This window comes from Strigops habroptila, chromosome 5 (assembly GCF_004027225.2).
Source record: "Strigops habroptila isolate Jane chromosome 5, bStrHab1.2.pri, whole genome shotgun sequence".
Taxonomy (NCBI): Eukaryota; Metazoa; Chordata; class Aves; order Psittaciformes; family Psittacidae; genus Strigops; species Strigops habroptila.
In genome coordinates, this window is record NC_044281.2 from 12,354,194 (window position 1) to 12,376,735 (window position 22,542).

General features: G+C 37.9%; 1 protein-coding gene across 1 annotated transcript in view; it reads left to right on the forward strand.

Annotated features, from left to right (window-relative positions):
* Positions 1–34: 34 nt before the first annotated feature.
* Positions 35–22,542, forward strand: part of AOX1 (aldehyde oxidase 1) — a 42,637-nt gene continuing 20,129 nt past the window's right edge. Inside the window, exons 1-20 of the mRNA XM_030485608.1 lie at positions 35–107; positions 1,353–1,466; positions 1,871–2,179; positions 3,261–3,318; positions 4,387–4,483; positions 6,284–6,392; positions 6,929–7,055; positions 7,944–8,005; positions 8,613–8,693; positions 9,519–9,599; positions 10,748–10,892; positions 11,063–11,155; positions 12,924–13,075; positions 13,301–13,394; positions 15,756–15,862; positions 16,679–16,863; positions 17,983–18,145; positions 19,000–19,092; positions 20,978–21,147; positions 22,080–22,206. Coding sequence (XP_030341468.1) covers positions 1,958–2,179; positions 3,261–3,318; positions 4,387–4,483; positions 6,284–6,392; positions 6,929–7,055; positions 7,944–8,005; positions 8,613–8,693; positions 9,519–9,599; positions 10,748–10,892; positions 11,063–11,155; positions 12,924–13,075; positions 13,301–13,394; positions 15,756–15,862; positions 16,679–16,863; positions 17,983–18,145; positions 19,000–19,092; positions 20,978–21,147; positions 22,080–22,206 — 2,166 coding nt within the window. The 5' untranslated portion in view covers positions 35–107; positions 1,353–1,466; positions 1,871–1,957. The remainder of the gene's footprint in view (positions 108–1,352; positions 1,467–1,870; positions 2,180–3,260; positions 3,319–4,386; positions 4,484–6,283; positions 6,393–6,928; positions 7,056–7,943; positions 8,006–8,612; positions 8,694–9,518; positions 9,600–10,747; positions 10,893–11,062; positions 11,156–12,923; positions 13,076–13,300; positions 13,395–15,755; positions 15,863–16,678; positions 16,864–17,982; positions 18,146–18,999; positions 19,093–20,977; positions 21,148–22,079; positions 22,207–22,542) is intronic.

The following is a 22,542-nucleotide window of genomic DNA, read 5'->3' on the forward strand; positions in this document are numbered from 1 at the left end:
AAACACTGGATGGTTCCACTGCCATTCACAGGGACCTGGGCAGGCTGGAGAAATGGGCCAAGAGGAATCTCGTGAAGTTCAACAAGGGAAACTGATGTCCTTCTCCTGTGAGTTGCCAGAATTTCAGCTGCATATTCTGACAGAAAAAACGAGTCATGCATGGAAAGCTGGATATAGTTTCAGGTGTCTCCATTCTACATGTAGGTCTGAAACTATAACCATAAGCAGCAAAGAGACACAAAAGCATTATTTACAAAGATTTAAGTTTTCTGTTGTGGGTTTGGGGGTTTTTCGTTCGTTTGTTTTTGGGGGTTTTTTTTGGGGTTTGTTTGTTTTTTTTTAAATGAGAGTCTGTAGCTCCAAGGAAGTTTCCCAAATATCTTGTAGAACATTCCATGTATGAATTTGGAGTTAAATATTCCACTAGCAAGGTAGTTTACAATGGGGACTTTATCCCCTAAACAGAGCTTGTCTAGCTCTGGTCACCAGTTCCAGAGACCATGCAAAGACGATAAGTAACAGTGATAAGGACAGCAAGAACCTCACAGGAAAAAAAGTATTCCACCATATGAAAATTCAATGTTGTTTTAAACAGAATTACATATAGAATATTTTTATACATTTTCGTGTATTTTTTACCAAGTTTCTAATTAATTGTTTAGGGTTTTTTAACCAAAATGTTCTTGCTAGCTTTTGCCATTTATCAGCATCACCAGCTGTGTCATTAGAAATGCAAAAGAAGTATCTGTTACCACTTGCGCTCCCTGTGCTGGCTCTGCAGAAGCAAAACACAGTGCTTTTTTAAAAACAGTTGTTTTTTCTCTCTTGCCCATGGTTTGAAAGCTGGAAATAGAAGCACATGCTTCCTTTTCTCAGAAAAAAAATCCCAATCTTTTTTGAGATGGTTTTAATTATTTTTTCAGTGAAGGTCCTGTTGCTCCACGCAGCCTCAGGTGTTACCTGCTAGACTGCTCTGGTGTTCCAAATAAAAGCATGTCATTTTCAATAAAAGTAGAAGGCCCAGGGCTTTATGCCTTAGTTTCTTCTGTTCCGTTTAGTATAGATATCTTTCCAAGTAACTGAGGATAAAGAAAATGACCTGAAGATGTGCAGAAGTTATTTTCAGTAACTCTGAAATCATGTTACTGTTGCTACTGCCCTTCTTTCCTTGTTTTCTCCATCCTTACTGGTTTTGTTGCTCAAATTGATGTTCTATACACAGAGACAATTGACTTTGTTTTCTAGGATGCAGTTCTTTTAATTGTTCTGTACAGTGGTTGCTTATTTTACATACTGCATGAATAATGTGATGTTGCCTGTTGAATCTTCACCAAATGTGCTTTTTTTACCAGATCAGTTGATGTATTAGAAGCTCTTGCCAGGACAAAGATGTAAAAACAGCTCAGTTGAGATAAAAATTAATCTGCAGCTGATGCAGGGATTAAGACTATTTTTCTGAGGAGAAGGTAATTTGAACTCTTTTTTATCACTTCAAAGTTGCTTTTTCTCATATTCAATCATTTTTTTTTTTACATTTTTTCCCATTTTTTACATTTAATATTTTAGTTTACCACTACTGAAGACTTCAGTTGTTTTAAAATTTGTAGGAAAATTAATTCTATGTATTTAAACAGCAAGAAAATATTTATGATGCTATAAACGCTTGTTTGCACAAGTAGCCCTTACAAATGCTTGTAATACCTGGAAGTTACTGTGATTATTTTGTGAGTGCAGGTATGTATACAAAATTCCCATTGGGATCATGACCACTACATTGCTGGATTTTACAACAGTTTAAAATTACCTTTGGAGATTTTATTGTTAATGTCACAACAGTTAACAATGCTCACGTTTCCATTTTGCTCTGAAGGAACGAACATATATGTCATTTGGGAAAGTGTGAGGTTTGAATATACCTTAAGAGAATCCAGTATCTAAACTGCGTGATTGGCTCTCGATGTCAGGAACAAGTGACGGCTCACGTTTTGGGGCACGGCGGCTCAGCCCCCGGCGGCGGGCGCGGTGCCGCTGGGACCGCCTCGCTCCCGCCCCCCGCGGCCGTGGCCCCCGCCCCGCCTGCCGCGGCCCGTCCAGCTGCGGCTGGTTCCGGGGCTCGGGCGCGATGTCTCCGCAAGGAGCGGCTGCTGATGACCTGATCTTCTATGTGAATGGGAGGAAGGTAAGTGTCCAGAAAGCGTGGAGAAAGGGCGGCTGCTGTTCCAGGAGTAACCCCGAAGAGTGTGGGCACAGATTTGGTTTCCTCAGGCTTAACTGAATGCTCACGCAAGCTTCCAGAAGCACTCCTTCCCATCTTGCTGGAAAGAAGTGAATCTGCCCCCCCATATTACTTTAGTTAGGTAATGCTCTTCTGCGTTCAGCAGGTGCTGTTAGATGGGGAGAGGCAGCAGAAGAGGACAAACATGATTACAACATCCTATTTTAGCTAGCTCTGCTGCGTTGAGGGAAAAAACACGTCAAAAAGAAATTAAATTTCAGCTGGGTATCAAATTTGGCTGGCAAGCAAACTAGTTTTTCATGTGTACATGCCTGGCTTCTCATCTTCAATGGTACTGGAGAAGGGGTATCAAATGGTATCAGAGTTTCAGAGGCACAACAGAACGTCAGCAAGACTCAGGTGCCAGAATATGGATGATTGGCCAACATACTGGCCAAAGATAACATTACAAGAATTAAGCTGGCTGTTGATTCAGTATAACTGGACTAGCTGATTCTAAGCAATGGAATCAGAAACGCTGTAATCAATCAAGAATGTTAGGCGTTTCTGTTGCTCTCTGTTGTTAGTCTTAACGGCAAGTGAAAGTTTATATAACTAAAGCTAGAAGAAAACTGGATCCTGCTGACAGTCTTGCAGGCTTCTCTAGTGTTCATCCCAGTAGGTTAAATTGTCAGGGACACTCTAAAAATGTGCAAAACATTCTTTATGCTATGCTGCCTCCATTGTAGTAAAATTCTCCTGCATTTTTACTTCTAGTGTGGCCTCAGTATGAGCTTTCACTGAGCAGCAGTTATTTTTAGTAGTTGCAAGGTGCCCTGGCACTTCTTTCCTGGAAACATATCTGTCCGAGAGGGAATTTCCAGAAGGAGCCCAAACTCTCCTGTGGTCTTTGCAATTAGTCTAGTTCTGTGACAGGGAACTAGAGAAGGATTCTCTTCTGGCTTTGTGAGAATATAGTCTGTGCCTTGTATTTTGAAAATCCTTGGTTTCTTTGTTAAACCTTGTTTTTCATTTCTTACTGCAGGTAATAGAGAAAAATGCCGATCCTGAACAAATGCTGTTATCTTACCTGCGAAAGAGACGTATCCTTTTCTTGTCTGTTCCCTTATTTGAAAGTCACTTCAAATAAATCACTCATTTGAAAGCCTTATTAGAACAAAGTTCTCAGAAATTATAATTAAAAGGTGATTTTCCAGGTTAAGGAAGTTGTGACTCCCTTAAGTCACACACTTAAGTGTTTTATCTTAAGATAAAGCAACCATATTAAATGATGTGTCTTTCTTAAGCCAAATACTCTTCCTTGGGCTGCTGTATTTTTAGCCTAGTTTCCTAAACAGCGTTATGCAATCAGGCATGATGTGTATGTGTGTTCCTCTCCCCCCACAAAGAAACCTAAGAACCTTTTGGCTGGTATTTGTGCAGCCTGATAGGAGTTCTGTAGAAGTCTCCCAGCTGGATTAGGGTCTCAGTTGCTAATTAGTCAGTTCATCATTAGTTAGAAGGGACTGGTGAGAAAAAGACTTGGTGTGAGAGGTCTTGGTTTTTGGAGCAGGTAATGTTGGCAAGAGGAAAGACAGAAGAAATAGAGAGTAAGGTATCTTCCTTTTGGTGGCTGTAGAACATCAAATTAGCTGTTTATCAGTTCATAGCTAAGGATTGGCCACTCTTCCAGGTTCATAGAAGTGAGTACTTCTCTTGTAAGTCTGATTTTTTCAGATGAGAGGCAAGGTTAATATCCTGACTATGAATGGGCCTTCTGGGAAAAAAAGGGATATTGGTTTTAGTGTTCCACTGGAACGTCAGGTATATAGCTATTTTGCCTATTACATGTTTCTTTCATATTTTCACTTGGGAAACTATTTTTACTTCCTCTTTCTATCCCAACTTACTTCTCTTCCAAAAGGAGTTGAAATGAAGTTTTCTATTTTCTTGAGTACAGGATTTTGGTCATGTCATTCCTTAGCTTCAATCTTGTTTTCACTAAAAATTTTACTCCAACATAGAAAGGAGTCTGATGCATAGGCTAGCATACCAAACCAATTCCATGTTCCTTAGTGGTTCAGGAAAAAGGTGGCCTCAAGCTTTTGTGCAGAATAAAGGCCAGAATGCAACCTGATTTATTTCTTTTTCCCTAATGACAGCATTTTCAGTCCGTCTTACAGGAACTAAGTATGGCTGTGGAGGAGGTGGCTGTGGTGCCTGCACGGTGATGATATCAACTTATGAGCCATCTTCAAAGAAGATACGGTATCCTTAACAAACAGTTTGGAAAACCACACAATTTTATGGCTGTAGATACCACTTCCAGATATGAAACTGTATAAATAAATTTGTAGAATCTGTACTTAATAGTGAAAGAATCCAAAGGGTCACTTTAATCTGAAAGAGAATGCTGTAGAAAATACTGTTGATTCAGCTATGTTGCAAATTTGCTGATATATCATTCTCAAGTGCTTAATTTGCTCATATATGCTGATAGCTCCTGTGAGGAGTTTTCTTTTCAGGAGGCATACATTTAACACCCTTTTTATTGATGACTAGAATGTGGCTTCTACCCATAGCTCTGCGTCATGGTTTAACCCCAGCTGGCAACTAGGCGCCACACAGCCACTCGCTCACTCCCCCCTGCTGGGAGAGGGGAGAGAGTAGGAAGGGTGAAAGTGCGAAAACTCATGGGTTGAGATAAAGACAATTTAATAGGTGAAGCATAAGCTGTGTGCACAAGCAAAGCAAAACAAGGAATTAATTCACCACTTCCCACTGGCAGGCAGGTGTTCAGCCACCTCCAGGAAAGCAGGGCTTCATCACACGTAGCAGTTCCCTGGGAATACAGACACCGTCACTCCAAACTTCCCCCCCTTTCCTTCTCCCAGCTTTATACGCTGAGCTGTGTCCCCTCCCAACTCCTTGTGCTCCCCCAGCCTACTCGCTGGTGGGGTGGTGTGAGAAGCAGAAAAGGCCTTGACTCTGTGTAAGTGCTGCTCAGCAGTAACTAAAACATCCCCGTGTTATCAACTGAGTTTCTCTCAGAGATCCAAAACATAGCCCCATACTGGCTACTGTGAAGAAAGTCAACTCTGTCCCAGACAAAACCCGCAGTGTCATATGACTGGTGAGAAGACAGGGCAGGCAGAAGTTTGAGTCTTACCAGACCTTTTAATATTGAACTCCCTTCCTACAGCCTACCCACAGAAAGGACTTTGATACTCAAACCCAGAGTTTCATTAACTAAAAACTGGAATAAATAACTTTTAAATTGAGAAAACACCAGTCAAATTGTTAAATAGTAACGTGTCATTGTCAGTTGAATATTTTTTTAGGTAAGGAAAAAGTCAAAATGTTCTAGTTGTTCTTTTTGGCAATTGCATTATGTTTGGCAATTGCGTTTTGGCAACTGCGTTATATAAGGAAAAAGTCAAAATGTTCTAGTTGTTCTTTTTGACAATTGTGTTGTTGAAAATGCAATGAAACATTTGCATTTTCATTTCATGCAAATAAAATGTTTACATTTATTCTAAGAGTTGAAATTGAAGCAGTCAGAATGACACTTGAAACATTTTAATTTTAGTAAACTAAAACATTTTATTGCTGATGCTGAAAAGCTTTGAAGAATTTTCATTTTTGGTGTATTGTTCCTATTCAGAATTATATTTACATAAAAATTTCCTTTGAGTCAGAAATATTATTTATAAATTTGAGCAGTAATTCTTTACTACACCAACCCTTCCTTCATTTGCTCCTCCAAAATGCACTTGGCAAGTTGCTTGTAAGCAGGAGAGACAAGAGGGCAATTAGAAAAGACTGAAGTATTAAGGAAAATGTAAATACTACAGAACACTGGCCCCATAGATGTGGGTTTTATACTGGGGACAAGAGGCACAGCTAGTAAGTGATCCTTTCTGTAAAGCTTATTCTCTTCTCCTTCTAAGTGTGATGATAATGACTGCTTTGTAAGCATAGACTATGTCTTGATTGACTGCAAAATAATATTCATGCATCTTTAATAAAATAATATTGATGTTATTTATTCTCCTTTATGTTCCAAAGACATTACTCAGCAAATGCATGTTTGCTTCCCATTTGCTGCTTGTATGGTGCAGCAGTGACCACAGTGGAAGGTGTTGGAAGTACAGAAACCAGGGTTCACCCAGTTCAGGTGAGAGTACAGTATCGCTGTGTGAGAGGGTTATTGATTTCTTCCTTTGTATGGGCCGGCTTGAGAGGCAGTGCTTTTAGGGCATGGGAATTTCAGATGATGATTATTCTCCCTGCTGAATGATAACAGATGACAACACAACTTTCTGATGGTTGATCAAGGCTGATGAGATATGGCTCATGATGGATCTTGCCTGATCAAGCCTGATCAAATAGTATGTGAGAATCGTTGGGGTGGATTGGGCTTGTGCTCTTTTTGGGCTAATGGCACATCTTGGACAATGCCCCTTCAGCTGATGTTTCAGTATGAAGGCAAAAAAGGTAGAAGTCCACTGAAGGTTAATTAGCTTCCTTAGTGAGATGTGCCTGGGCATCACACCCAAATTAATAATCCTTATTTGAGATTGTGTAAATTGTTTTACTTTAAAAGTCTGATTTACTACAAAGACCACATTTGATGTGGTGTTTCCCATTTAGGAGTTCATTAGACTGGTGATGTACACTGGAAGGAATGCTATTTATGGTGTTTCATTTCAGGAAAGGCTTGCCAAGTGCCATGGCTCCCAGTGTGGTTTCTGCTCCCCTGGGATGGTGATGTCCATATACACTTTGCTAAGAAACTACCCAGAACCAACTCCAGAACAGATGATTGCAGCTCTGGCTGGTAAATATTGCCACTTTTTAATTTGTAGATATGTCCTCAAACTATTTCTTCAGATACTTTGCGTGAGTGCATGTCTGTGTCAGTACACTTGCATGTATGCATGTATGCACTTCACACAAATAGTGCTTCCCAGCAGAGTTCCTACTGGATACAGAACTTGTATTCCCTGTCCTTCTTCAGGAAAATGAAGCATGGAGCTGCGGATCGTTTCAGGGACGTTCAGGACATCCCCATATGTGTCTTTTGAAGTGCTTTAAATTAGATGTGCAAAAATTATGTCATGTTGGAAAAGTAGTGGCATCTGAACATCTCTTGAGATCCCATTACATTTGGAGTTAGAATGTCATAAACCTCATAGGAGAGCCTCTTGCTGGAAAGAATAAGACAGTCAAATAAGATAGAGAGATGCTGACCATATTCACTAAGGGAAAGAGTGAGCATTTATTGCAGATTGCAGGTAAAATAGCGTTCTGTCATCTGTTCTCTAGAGTCAGAGTGGAACCAAAAGCATTTCCTGTTATTCTGAAGTGAACTTAGGTGGAGGTATCATGCTAACTTCCTTCACTATTAGAAATAAGTCACGGGGAAGGAGAAAAACATTTTGAGTGGGTGAAGAATATTACACAATTTCTTATTCTCCTGCATATTAAGCTGTAGTTGGCATTCCCTCTAGTGCAACTATCAAGTATGTCATACTCACCTTGAAACAATAGGTTTTCAACTCTGGAGCTGCAGGGTCCCAAGTCTTGTGACACTGATCTTTTTTATCTTTTGGAGAGCTACCACTTCTCTTTAAGCTTCAAAAACACAAACCTCATATAAAGACATTTTAAAGACACGTGCATTAGAACAAAGCTTTTTCTTACTGATATCGGTTTTTTTCATCAGGAAACTTGTGCCGCTGTACTGGATATAGGCCAATCCTAGATGCCTGTAAAACCTTCTGTAAGGTAAGTAGTAGTGATGATAGGAATACTGGATTGTGCCCATTAGTGCGTGTATCTGTATACAAACTATCAAGATTTTCATGAAGATCATCTCTTTCTTCTGTTAAGAGATGTAGGTCTGAGTAAGGCTTATAGTGGCCTAACACATTATAAAAATTGATTAACACAAATGAACTTGGTGTCTAACCTAGGTTATGAAGAGTAATCTGAAATAACTGCATGTGTTTTACTGTGGTTCAGTACTGGCATAAATAAAAGCAGAATTTGCATTAATGTTCTTAGTAATTTATCATGTAATGCAACATTTCAGAAACCTACAGTGAAAGATGAGAGAGTGAACAGTGGGTAAAAGAAATAATATAGGCCATCTAAGTGTGCTCTCACAAGGTCAACTGAATTTCACATAGTATGAATTATTTTGTGTTAAGGACTTCAACATCTGATGATTTGAAGTCGGTTTTGAGTATCGCTTCTTTAAAACACAATCCTTCCAATTTAGCTTATTATTAAACTTCATCTAGAATTTTACTGAAATAGACACTGGCTTAAGCAGACTCTAACTAATTGACCTTCTGGGCAGTGTTTCACTAATGGAATATTCCTACTTTAGGAATCAGTTTGTTGTCAAAGGAAGGCAAATGGAAAGTGTTGCTCTGATCAGGAAGATGATTTGTTTGACAAGGAAGAGAAGGTAGGGTTTTAAGTATTTTACCTGTCCTATATAGATATAAAACTGAATAGAAAGAATATTGCTTGTCTTTTTTCTTGTAATTAAAGTAAATGCAGTATAGTCTGTCATTTTAATCCTCCACCTTATTCACATAATATTAGTTGTAAAATAAGATCCTGTATTATTCCTCACAAATTTGGAAATATTTCTAAAAATTAAGGATTCTCTGCGTATATTTGTATGAGGTGGTGACAATGTGGCAGATAGTTGGTATAAAATAGATTGGGTCTCCAGACCTGAGATTTGAGCAGCTTTTCAAGTTCAGGAATACCATTAATCTCAGCTATGGTGAGGTCACATACAGTGATCATCATATTATGCAAGAAATCAGGACATATGTGAAATTGTCTTAATTCAGTGATCAGCGTTGATCTGAATGTAAGCACTGATCTCTTAGGAATCTAACTGCTGGCTTAAGTCTGAATAACTAGTTCACTCTTGAAAAATAGAATTATGATTGTAATTTTACATGAAACCTCTTATCCATATGAATATTGGACTTTGTTCTCAGTTTTCTGTAGTTAGTCTTTCAGTTGCTTGCCTCTACACTGTCATTTGTGTTAGCAGTGAATTTGGAGAAACTGTTATGAACACTTCCTTCACCTCAGCAGCTCCAAATGGTGCATGGTAATTTAGCACCAAATCCAAATAATAATGGAATGACTAATTTTCTACTGACTTCAGTGGGATCATCGTGGTTTGGTTTTGGGGTTGCCTTATTTTTAATTTACGGAATTAATGATGAGAGCAAATTCTTTGCCTTTGCTTGTTTTCTTTCTTTTTAAGGTTTCCACCAGCCTATTTTCAATAGATGAATTCCAGCCCTTAGATCCCACCCAGGAGCTTATATTTCCTCCAGAGCTAATGGTAATTTTTGCTGCTTATAAACTATTCTTTAACTCTGTCTTTTCCTTAGTAGTCCATAGTTCAGAACTCATTCTGAGGTCCTGTTTAGCAGTAATTCAGCAGAAGAAATGTCATAGCACTTTAATATAAACCAAAATTATAGTCATTCTTTTTTTTTCCTCAGTGATCTTACTGAATATTCACGTTAAAAAAATAAGCATATTGGGAAAATGCAGTTGCAAAGTTAGGTATTAGGTGAAAAGTCAAAGAAGTAACCTAAACTGGGTTTTCAGTGCAGCATCTGAAAATACAAATGCTTCTCAGCAAACTGAATGGCAAACATGTTTTAACATTGGCAAAAAAAATGCATTTTCCCCATTTTTGGTGGCTTAATAGGTTTTTTTGTCTTTTCTGTTAAAATGTCAGCCTCAGGTAGCCACCCAGACTGGGGAGTGTTTAACCCCAGTGATTAAAGTATGACAAAAGTATAACCAGCTGACACAAGGGCACTGGAATGGAAAGTGTCAGGCATCCTTAATTATTGACAACAGTATTTGCCCTAGAAAAAACTACAGCTATTTGCTTTACATTATTGTCAATCTATAGATTCAAAGCCAAATTCTCTGTAAGTAGCTGGCAGCTTACGGAGAAAGGATGATTAACTGTGGGACAGGGGTTCTTGACCATGTATTTGTACCACCACCAGTTCACAAGCTATTTCCAAATGATCAGTGAACGGTGCTAAAACAGCCAGAGACATCCACATGCATGCTTAATCTAGAAAAGGATGCTGCTTCCAGTGTCATTGGTGACCTCCAAGCAAGCTAAGTGTGCAAACACCTCCCTAAAGATTTTTTTACCACTTTTATAATAATGTCAGCAATTGCAGGATCTATTCCTACATTTTTGCTTGGGGGCTATTTATTGTCAATCTGGTTTATTAGGCCATTGTAATTAATTGAAGTCATTTCACCCATGTAGTCATGTAGTCTTGAAATTCACCACTGTGTAAAGAGTCAGCATAACAGTCCCATTTCTGTCCAATTTTGAAGGATTAAGTAGAACTGCCATTATTTAAGAACTTCGTTTGGCTTGAAGTCTAGTGTCTATTGGACCTTGCACCTATCTACATGTCTTAAATATTTACATCTACCATATTTCCCCATCAGAGAATGGCTGAGAATCAACCAAAAAGAACTTTGTTTTTTCATGGGGAGCGAATGACATGGATTTCTCCTGTAAGCTTAGACGAATTACTGGATCTGAAAGCTGCCCACCCCAAAGCACCTCTTGTGGTTGGGAACACCGGTGTGGGTATGTATACAGCCAGAATGGCTCTTGTTGCCATGGTTCCAGCGTGCATGGGAGGCATGGGGCTACATTTATTCTTATGTTTCCATTTTCATCCTTAAGCTCACTCTTGACTAAGTTGGAGTGGTCATTATGGAAAATGTCTTCTGTCTAAGTCTGTTCCTATCTGGCAGGACCCGAGATGAAATTCAGAGGTGTGTTCCATCCAGTTGTTATTGCTCCTGCAAGGATCCCAGATCTGAATGTGGTGAAATACACGGAAGATGGTCAGTAGACTTTACTTTGTTCAGATGTAGGAGATTCTTCTGCAGTAAGGCACACTGCGTCATTCCAAAGTGCCAAAGATGTGAAGCACTGTGCAACTCATTCCTAAGCATGCTTGCTTCTTTCCCATGTCAGGATGGCTATGGCCACTGTCCCAGTGCATGATACAGTTTTGTCTTCATGACACGGTGCAGTACTGACCAGCAATATTATCTTGGGCCCCTATAGTCATAATAGTGCAAGGGTAATTATTCTGGTAATACTGGGTCTGATGCTAAGTCATGCAGTATTTGCTTTGTGATCTCTCTACCACACTGTGCTATATATCAGAGAAACACTGATACAGAACCGCAGAGAGAGTTAGCAACATTGCATGCTTGTCTGCGTTAGAAAAAAGGCTGTGATTAAACTGGCACAGCTAATCTTATTCTTAATCATAACAGCATTAATTATTGTAGATTAAAAATTTTGTACCTAAATTTATATATATATGAGAAACACAAATTTTTTTTATAAGTTATGCTAGGTTTTAGTTTTTATATAAATTCTATTGAAATTAGAAATAACAACTAGAAATGGATTTGAACTTCCTATAGTAGCCTAAATTAATAAAATATAAATTATGTTGTGGAAGTTTACTGCCAAAATTTTAAGGAAAGTGAATCTTTATATCTGATGAAAATTACTTGCTATATGCCTGAAGCCATTTTTTTGAAGTGGTAAACTGTATTTGACAGGTTTGTCATTACACGTAGAGTATCTTTTTCATTTCAGATCAGTCATGCAGTTCTAGTCAATGACTACTTTGTTCTTAGCTGAAAAGTAGTTAGGAATTGGAAAGAAGCAGGCAGAATGTTTACTAGGGTTTTAAATCTATAAATAAAACCTATGAGAAGGTGAGACTTACTAGTTCTAAAATGAGAGATATGCAGTTTAGTTTGTCAGCCAGAAATAATATTTCTTCTCTTGAATCAGATTTAAATGCAAAACATGTTTTGATTATATTTTTGTTTTAGATATACAAAATTTAGTATTGCTTTACCTGATTAATAAAAAGCCATTTAAAATGATGTATCTTTTGATTTACAGTTTTTATTGAATTCCAGTGTTCATTCAAAACATTCATACGTTACATGAAATGTATTAATAATTTTGAATAGAAAGGTGCTGTTTTCGTTTTTACAATATAGGTGTTTTTTAAAAGAATAAACTTAAAATTCTAACTACTCAAATAAATGCATATAGTTATCAGTTGTCTTTTTAGTGGGAAAAAGAATACAGTATTCAGTGTTAGGACTGTTTGAGGTTTTTTGTAGAATCTACCAACCCATACCGTAGGAGAATAGCTAGAATGTACATATGCAAAGCAAGGTCAAATTATGATGAAAATCATGTTTAAAAGTAGGAAGAGCCTGTTGAAAGCATTTTGAAGCTGGCTCACCTTTGAGTGAATTGTTACCTAAACATTTACTCAAAGTTGGTGCAAGATAAGCAGTTACAATGGACAGCTGGAAGCAGAGAAGGGATTTCCCTTACAGTAGAAGTGGTGAGCTATAAGCTCAATTTCATCATTTCATGAAATTTTACCCTCAGTCTCCTGAAACGAAAGGTCACAGCCCCTGTAATATGCAAAGGCCTCTCCCCTTATATCTGTCTCTGTTCTACATGAGCAGTCCTCCCTCTAGTCTGCTGGAACAGATCAGAATATAGCTTAATACCTAGGCAATAAAACAATGTGCACATCACACTTTCATAATCTTTTGCTTACAGGTTTAACTCTGGGAGCTGCCTGCAGCCTCTCTGTAGCCAAAGATGTTTTGACAAATGCGATCTCAGAGTTCCCTGAAGAGAAGACAAAGGTTTTCTGTGCTGTCTTGAAACAACTAAGAACTCTGGGTGGAGAACAGATAAGAAATGTTGCTGTATGTTGTGCATTACTTGCAGTAATGTTTGTAACAAATGTGAAATTGCTCCTGAGTGTGTGTAAAACTTGTATTTTTATTTCTGTTGATAGCAGTGAATTTTCTATCATCTTTTTTTGAGCTTCAGTATGTATAATTTTATATATTGTCTGCATGTTATATTGTCACTTAACATAAAAATGTGAAGGTGATGGAGAAAGCCTACATAAATTTCTTTTTTTCAAGTCATTAGGTGGAAACATCATAAGTAGAAAATCCACCTCAGACCTGAATCCGGTTCTGGCAGCCAGCAATTGTGTGCTCAGTCTGGCTTCAAGAGGTAAGAGGACATAGCCTGTCTCTGTAATAGTGCCAGAGGTACAGGATCCTATTTTATGGGGTAGAGAGGAAATAACAACAGGTAGGAATTTGTTAAGGAACCCTTTTCCCACTCTCATCTGCAAGAGAAGCAGTTGGCAAAAGTAGAACGTGTCAAAGCTTCTCTTGTGAAGGGTAAGCATTCAGACCAACCAGATCACGTGTACTTCTGTAGTCAGCGAATTACTATGAGCACTCTTAAAACCTCACAATTTGAGTAGCTGTATATTACCACCCCACCCCCCTGTTTTGTTTTGGTTTTTTTTCCTGTAATTGATCCTTTGCCACTGGTTTAAAATCACCCTCTCGCCCTCAGAAGATCTCTGGCTTCTTGTTCCTCACAGGTACTTTTGATACAGGAGTTCCTAGTCAAGCACCTTTTTCTATGCTCATTTCCTTTCATTGCTGTATATATACTCCCCTCTCCCTGTTGCTTTCCTTTTCTTGTACTCTACCTTACCTTGATGAAACTTATTAGTAAACAGGAGCTATCTGGTGGCCTGGAATTGCATGCTCTCTCTTCTGGATGGCTTGTCCCCTTTTCGCCCTTGATCCAGACAGAGTGGATGTTGCCGTTTCAGACCACCTAATACCCTGACATACACATTCTTTAAGGGGTTGTTTCTGAGCCAGGATTCGTTGGAACAGATGCTTAAAAACTTATGCTGTGTGATTTCTATGAATTCTTCCGTCATAGTTTGACATTGTGGGGCAAAAGACCTGTCAGACAGGTTGTCTTTACCAAATAGTAGTCAGTGAAACATAGGAAAAGTGGATTGTTCAAGGAAAGGAGATTGCAGAAGCACTATTAGTTTTTAGTATTTATCTTAGATCACAGTGTAAGAGAAAATGCACCTTCGTAGGGTGCATTATTGCCCTATCGCAGGTGGGATTATACAATAATCTTTATGTATGTAAACCAAGAACATTGTGGATGGAACTGCAAAGGCAAAAATCCAGAAAACACCAGTGCTGCTATTCTTAACAGTGCTATTTTTGAGATTCAGATTTTATCAAAATAAAACTCCTTTACTAAAGTTTTGCTGTCACACGAGTTATATCTGAGAAATGCAATTTTAATGCTAGATTATATCCTAGGATGAACAGGTTACAGTGTCATCATCACACATAACATGAAAAACATGAAGAAAATAACCTTGCTGTAAAGTTCATTGTTCAGGAATGTGATTAACAATATTCATTGAATGCGATGGGAGTATTCTAATATGTGAACCTTTTAAAAATGACACAGAAGATTACCGTGTTATAGAAAGTCTTGTGATAGGTCAGGGCTACTGCAAGATAAATAGTGTCTAGTCATAAGAAATCATTTACTTAAAAATGCGTTGAACCCCTTAGGCGGCATGTGAAAAGTCACAGAAGACTAGTAAAAAATCCCCTTTGACTTCATCTGTCAAACACATGGTTAAATTCCACACTGGTGAATCACTGTGAATTTCCTGTACAATGATCATGCCTCTGTTCTTGCAGAACAATGATGCTACTTGACAATTGTGTTACTAGTACAGTTGCAGTTCTACCAACAAAACACTTTGAGCCAATTCATAACATCAATTATATGTGTTAAAATATTGCATTTCCAGAAGGCTTGCTAGCTTAGCTGATCAGCGATATTGGCAAACCTGATGTAACATAGATGAAGTTTAAGTATTCAAATAGCTTTTATAGATTCAGGTTCCTTGCAGAATTTTGTCCTTTTTCCTTTTGAAAATTCCACCTTTAATAGTACGTATCATAGAATATCAAACATGATCACTTTTAGAATAATCTACCAAAAAGAGAAAGGAAAAGGCAATAGTGTTTATTCTCTTCTGGACTCCTAGAAATGTTCAAAATCCCTGAACAGTGAAAACAAACACACAACCCCACAAACACAAAAATTGTTTTTGTTTTCCAACTTGCAGCAGTTCTCTCCCATTCAGTTTTCTTCCTAATTATTTATGTTTTAGAAAGAAAGGTAACGATGACAGCAGTGAGGAGATTTGGAACAGATTAATAGGAGTGGGGATGGGAGCACTGTGGCAGCATCAGAAGGGAGGATTATAGAATGAGGATTGATCTCTGGGCGCTTTCTTAGGACTCCGGTGTGATGACACTATGGAAGATGGAGCACTCATTTTTATTTATACAGCATGCCACTAAGAATTTGTTAGGAAAACACTGTAGTTATTACCCACTCAGGAAGGCTGCAGGTATTTCTTGCCAATTAAAATATGTTTGATAAATGTTAATTGCACAATTGTACAGAGGTTTCTGGATTTGGGATTTTTTATTTATTTATTTATTTATTTATTTGTTTTAGGAAAAAAGCGACGGATTCCTTTGAGTGATATTTTTGCAGGAGTTGGTAACAATACCATTACACCAGAAGAGATCTTAGTCTCTGTCCATATTCCTCATTCTAGGAAGGTAAGTTACTAGTTTGTTTAGGTTTGCTTTATGCAGAGTTAAAGACTATTAAATAAAGAGCAGGTGGGGGGCATAATCCTTGTGTTTAAAGTAACACTATTACTACTCACTTTCTGAATTCCCTTCATTTGACCCTGTCAGTGCCATACTATTTCCCAGTTTCAGCCAAAGTACACAACTTAGCAGGTAGCTGGTGATATATAAAGAGTGATATTCAGACAGAAGTTTACCCTAAAATGATGAGGGCAATAGCAATTATCTAGACCCCATACAGAATGGGGTCTTGGACAAGCTGCCATAATCCTAACCAAAGCAGGCTGCTTATCTGTGATATGGTTGGCATCAAGCAGGTATAGCATTGTCATCTCTTGAGGATTTTTCTTAAAATGAGGTAATATTGGACATGTGCATGGTCCTTCCATAAATGTTGCTGAACTGAGTAACAGGATCTTAGAATTATGGGTCATGTTATCTGAGTACTGAAGCTTGGCAACACTTTGAAGCCGGTAAGCTTTTGTTCCTGTTAAAAATGCAGCTCCACTCCATAAGATCCCTGTCTTCCAGCTATCTACCATGAAGAAGTCTAGGTCATGTGAACTGTGTAGATGATGGTAGATGCAGAGAATTGGTATGGGCTGCTAGAAAATCAAAGATGGTAAAGCTACTGAAAGGTGAAGAGAAGGGAGTGTATGGTCTTGAATGCTCAGGAAGTTCAATTTGTGCTCTTCATTTTTTATTCTCTTGCTTCACTTAGTGCAATAACAAATTTTACTTTCAGATATTTACATGTCTGCACTTCTGTCTAATCTTGCTTAGGGGGAGTATGTCTGTGCATTTCGACAAGCACCAAGACGGGAAAATGCTCTCTCAATAACCAATGCTGGTATGAGAGTCCTTTTTGAAGAAGGTACAGACATAATAAAGGATTTAAGCATTTTCTATGGAGGTGCTGCCTCGACCACAGTCTGTGCAAAACAAACCTGTTCAGCACTTACTGGAAGGTACAATTTCCCTGCCTTCTCTATATCTCTGAATGAAGAGACTTTGAGAGCTTGGGTGTACTTCTTTAGAGCATGAAGGATTTCTCTTGCCTGGCTGATACATTCAAGTGAATGGTCTGTTCAAACCTTAATAATGACTTTTCAGAATGGTTACACTTTGGAGTCTGCACATGGGTGCAACTCCACTGTGAAGTATTCAGAGAGGTATGAGACATGAGCTGTGAGATAGGTGGATGAGGTATACATAGTCAGTTGTGCACCTGAACCCAAGCAGTGGTAAATGATACCTGATTCCCGTAGGTTTGATAATCCTCTGGTATCAGGGTTCTTTAGTCCTTCACTTTGGCTCCAATAGATAAAATGTTTGAGAACTTCATATGTGCCCAATAAACTTAGGAGCACAAGTCAAACCTTAACCTTTTCAATATCTCTGCATCCACAAGATCATAACAATCTCTGGACTTAATCCCTGACATTCCCTCCCAGTTTGCAGCATCTTTCCAAACATTGGAGGAAAAAAATTACAAATAATTCAAACAGTATGAAACCATTTATCTAAACGGAGCCCTGCTGGGCTGTTTTACCATTTAATGTGCAACTATTTCAGTAGTTGAAGTACTCATTATTTTTTGCTGCTCCACATGATTAAATTTATTCTAAAAGATTTGTATTTTGATATCCAGGGTTGTGTGGAAAATGAACTGTGTTGAGATACTTCAAGGAGACAGCCGTTCAGAAAATGTTGCAACTATCCATCACTAATCAGATCCTTTGAAAGCATCTATAGTTTGCGTCAATATCATTATCCACTTGTCTTCAAATATAGGACAGGATCTGCAGAATAGTGAGACAGTTAAATCAGCTTTAAAGCTGTAATAGGTTTTATTTATTATTATAAAAACGTTGGCATGGCACTCAATTCCATAGATTTAAGGGAGCTCACTTCAGTGGGAAACATTGACCTACACTTTTCAAAATTGCAGACCATTATTAAAATCAATATTTTGGCTTCATTGTGGGAAGGATTATGCCTGTGGTTCATGGTACAAATGCATTACTGCAATTTGTAGTTATTTTTTTGAGTCCTGGTCTGATTGTATGTATTATTCTTCCTGACAGACACTGGAATGAACAAACGTTGGATGAAGCTTGCAGACTAATTCTTAAAGAAATTGCTGTTCCAGGCTCAGCCAGTGGTGAAAAAGTAGACTATAAGAAAACTTTGATAATCAGTTTCTTCTACAGATTTTTCCTGGAAGTACTGCAGTCATTAAAGACAACGGTAAATTACTTCTCCATGTCTGCTTTTGTGCAAGCAAATGAAAGGGTTTTATTCTACTTGTTGGTGCTTGCAGTTTGTACAATATGCTAAATATTGTCTTTGGGGTTCAGATCTACAGAAGAATGTAAGTGCTTAACTCCCAAAGAGATTGATGGAGACATGCTCATTTAACTTTTAGGTGCTCAGATATCTTTAACTTGGACATTAGGCTTTAAAAAAATTGAGCAATGTTAATGCAGCAATATATCAGTATTGAGCTCCAGGCCCAAAGAAAACACACATAAGGTCTTACTCCATCTGGCTGTACTTCAAGTCATAAATAGACAGAATAGAAATAAAAGCTTTGGAAAGCAACTGCAGGTGTTAAACCAACCCTCCTTCTTGTATGAGTTGTTGACTCGCAGAGGAGGGCTCTAAAATTTCACTTCCTAATACATTCTAGGTGTAATTTACTTATTTTTGTCTTAAATCTGTTCTTATGAGGAAAAATAGCCCTTTTGCCTTTTTCTTCTGAGTAACTTTGAGCTCTTTCCTAGGTAATTTGCTATTACCAGGAGTAGTTCAGTGCCAGTTTTGATCAGACCCCAGAATAAAGCTCTTCTGACTATCCCTGCTTTATGTTGCTTACTTTCAACAAACATATTTGTTGAATCCAATATATTTTTAAATATTAATTAGTGAAATCTCAAAATTCTACATTGTTTTAAAATGGTTATTTTAGAGCCTTTCTAGCTTGTGAGAGTCTTGAAGGAATTTCCTGTATAAAGAGTTTGTATTTAGTGATTTTGTTTGGTAGCTTTTTTAATCGGAATGTTCAAAATGTGAGTTTTAATAGTAGTCCACTTCCTTTTCAGGATCCTTACCACTATCCTGGCATACCTGTGGAATATGGGAGCGTCCTACAAGATTTCAAAACCAAAATGCCCCAGAGTATCCAAATATACCAGGCGAGTGATTATTCTATGATTGTTCAGTGCTTTATAAGACTTGCTAAAAAGTCATGGTTCAAGCATGACCCTTTTCCAAAAGATTAAAGGCAACAGGCTCTTAGTGGTTGATTTTAACTGTATCTCAATTAGAAAAAGCTTGTCTGTAAAAATAGACTCGTATTGCTATATTCACTTCTTCTAAACAGTTCTCAAAAGGTAAATATGCTGAACAAACTCCATTGTCAGACTGTTTAAATGTGGTATATTGCAGTGTGCAACCCAGTTGGGAAAAAGATAGAAGAAAATAAGAAAGATTGGAAAGCCTAAGTCTATAGCTATCACTCCAGTATTCTTGTCTCATGATACACTTTTCTTAAGATCTCAGAGGGTTCTTAGGTCTTACTGTAGATTTAGGAATCAAGATGGAGTTGGTGATGGCTCTCTGATCAAATTAACATATTCAAGGAGAAGTCAGCAGTAGAGGGCAGCAAAGAACACCTTTTGGATATTCCGATCTTGTCCGTGTGACTAGATCACGATGGGAACTCCTACACAAGTAAAAACCTCACGTTTTTGAAAACCTAAAGAAAATTTAAGTGAAACGTAGGTAAACATCGATTTTTTTCCCTTTTATTTTCTTTTTTTTTTTTATTTTTAGATATTCTTAGAATAACATTTTAGCTTTAAATTTGTTCAAGTTGTTATCTTCAGCTTCCTTCAGGGCTAGCATCAAAAGAAAAACACTACGGACTAATGAAAGGGGCCAGGATAAAAGGAACTAGTTCTTTAGGACTTTCAGCAGTTTATTCCCCAGCTGCAAAAAAGTGACTAAACAACAGAAATGGAAACAATTTGTTTTTCAGCTCAGTTGGCACTGAGCAACAGAAATTTAGAAACCCAGAAAAATCTGGTTTTTCACTTTTAAATTTCTGTCTAACTTTTGCAAGTCTGTATCTTTTGTCTGTATTTCTTCATCTGAACATTATTAAGCTTTTTAAATTGGAAGTGCGGGGAAGAATGTTAAATACCTAGTGATTCTGTTAGTAGAAAAGTTTAGATGGTTTGTCTGAGGCAGCCATTTGAGCAACATTAGGCGGTCAAGTAAACAATGTCTGTTCTTGGCCTTGGGCTAACAGTACAGGAGGTAGAAATGTGTAGCCAGAACACTTGTGTACTGGAAGCTATGGAAGAAACAAGGTTTTGAGTTGTGAGCAATTAAGTAGTTCTAAATGTAGAAGACAAAATAGGTTAGTGTGAACACTGACCCAGAAATCGGAAAAGTGTCTGGAAGTTGGCAACAATTAGTTGGTGTGGCAGAATTAACTGGCAACACTGAACTAAATTTCAGGAAAAATTTAGCAAAACAATGTTACTAAGATATGAAATTCATCCACAGGTGCAAGGAAATAAAATTGGGAAGGAAATATTTAAACAATTTCTCACTGATTTGCATTGATCACTTGCAATCGTTCAACAAGGGAGACAAATCCTAGAAATCACTGCAAACAGCTCAGCGTACAACACTAGGCACTGGTAAAATACAGAGCAGAATCTTGCAAGAATAATTCAGAAATTTATCAAAGCTTCATAACACCAATCAGTAAGAGAGGAAACTGTCCTTCTGAAAAAGAAGTGCTGTTTGTATCACTTTGCTGTAAATATTTAAGGAAAAAAATCCAAATAGACACACCTGTGCAAGGGGTTTGAAAGGCTCCTTAAGAAATTGAAGAAATCCCTGAGAGCAGCAGGCAGGTCCTGCAACACATCTGTTTTCAATATTGAACCAGAAGATGATAATATGAACAGCTGTTCCTTCATCTGACTTTGATTGCTATAAGAATAACATGACTATTCTTATTTTAACTCTTTGGGGGAAATGGGGGGTGTATTTTTGACTGTACAGGACATAGAGCCGGACCAATCTCCCCAGGATCCTGTAGGACGGCCCATTATGCACCAGTCTGGAATTAAGCATGCCACTGGTGAAGCAGTTTACATTGATGACCTTCCTTCTGTGGATGGGGAGCTCTTCCTGGCTGTCGTCACTAGTTCCAGAGCTCATGCTAAGATTGTGTAAGTGTATCTGAGGAAAGCTCATATGAGGCTATAGGAGAGGAAGATGGGAAAAAGATTTTATTTTGAAAGAAAACTGTTTTCTTTTGTGTTTTCTGGCTGCAAAGTTACATCTATTCTAGCAATTTGTTCAACATTCACCAAAATAAACACATCAAAGTTGTCTGCCCAGCATTCACACATGAAAACATGTATTCAGGTGGTCTGGTCAGGATTAATTAGAGAGGACTGGGGCTTCTACCTATAGAGTCTGTGTCATACTTCCTCGCTTAGTTTGGAGATAGTATGCTGGGTTTGGATCTGCATTTTTTTGGTACCATCAAGGAGCTGACATTACCCCCATCTCTGAGTCAGTAGGATTTATTCACTCCTTTGTCTTCTGATGTGGGTATTCAGAGTAGATTCCTGTAGATGTGGTGTGAGCATGGTGACCTGCTAAAACATACCATTCTTACAGACCTTCTGCTGTTTTTTCTGATCCTTCTACACCCATACATTCCCATTCATTCTTCATTTATACTGGTCTTGCCATTTCTATTTTAATTCTTTACATGAACCCTCCATTTGCAGGTGGTTATTTGTATCTGTGTAGTAGGCTGTGATGTCTTAGGAGGTTGCAATTGTAGCATCATCATTGTGCAGAGATTTTTATTAAATCAGTGCAGTTCAGGCAGTCTAATGGGCCAATTATTTCCCTGTTGCATCTAGAGTATTTCCTAGAAATGAAGCAGGTTAGTAGAATTTAAAATTCTACTAACGTGCTTTTTAACCTGCACTTCTTTGCATAGCAGAGATAGAAGGAAAAGACATGTCTGAACCTATGAGCAGATCCCGGCAGTACAACAAACGTACATCTGTATTTGTTCTCTTGCTCTGTGCAATGCTTTGTAAAACTAATGAATTGCATTTCTCTCTTCCCATATCCCAATCAGCTCTATAGATACCTCAGAGGCTCTAAAAGTACCAGGTGTGTTCGATGTCATATCAGCTCATGATGTACCAGCTACAAATGAGTTCTACTATTCTGATGATCCAGAGATTGTATTTGCAAGAAATAAGGTACAACTATAATCTTTTTTTTAACTTAATTTCTTCTTTTTTACTGTTTTTCTTCAGCCTTTTATAATGAAGTTTTACTTCATATGTTTTATATTCTGCCTAGAGAAAGATATATAAATCAGAAGAATACAGAGTAAACTTCACAAAACCATCTGTGTTGTTGGGAGAGTATGTTTCATTGGAAGTTCAGCTCCTATTACTCATTTTCTAGTACTGTATTTTCCTTGATTCACCAGTTATACTGGTATTTCTAATAATTTGTTCACTTCATGGATGATCTAAAAAATACAAAAGTCCTACATCAGAACAGAATTCTAAAAAGGAAACATGAAGAGT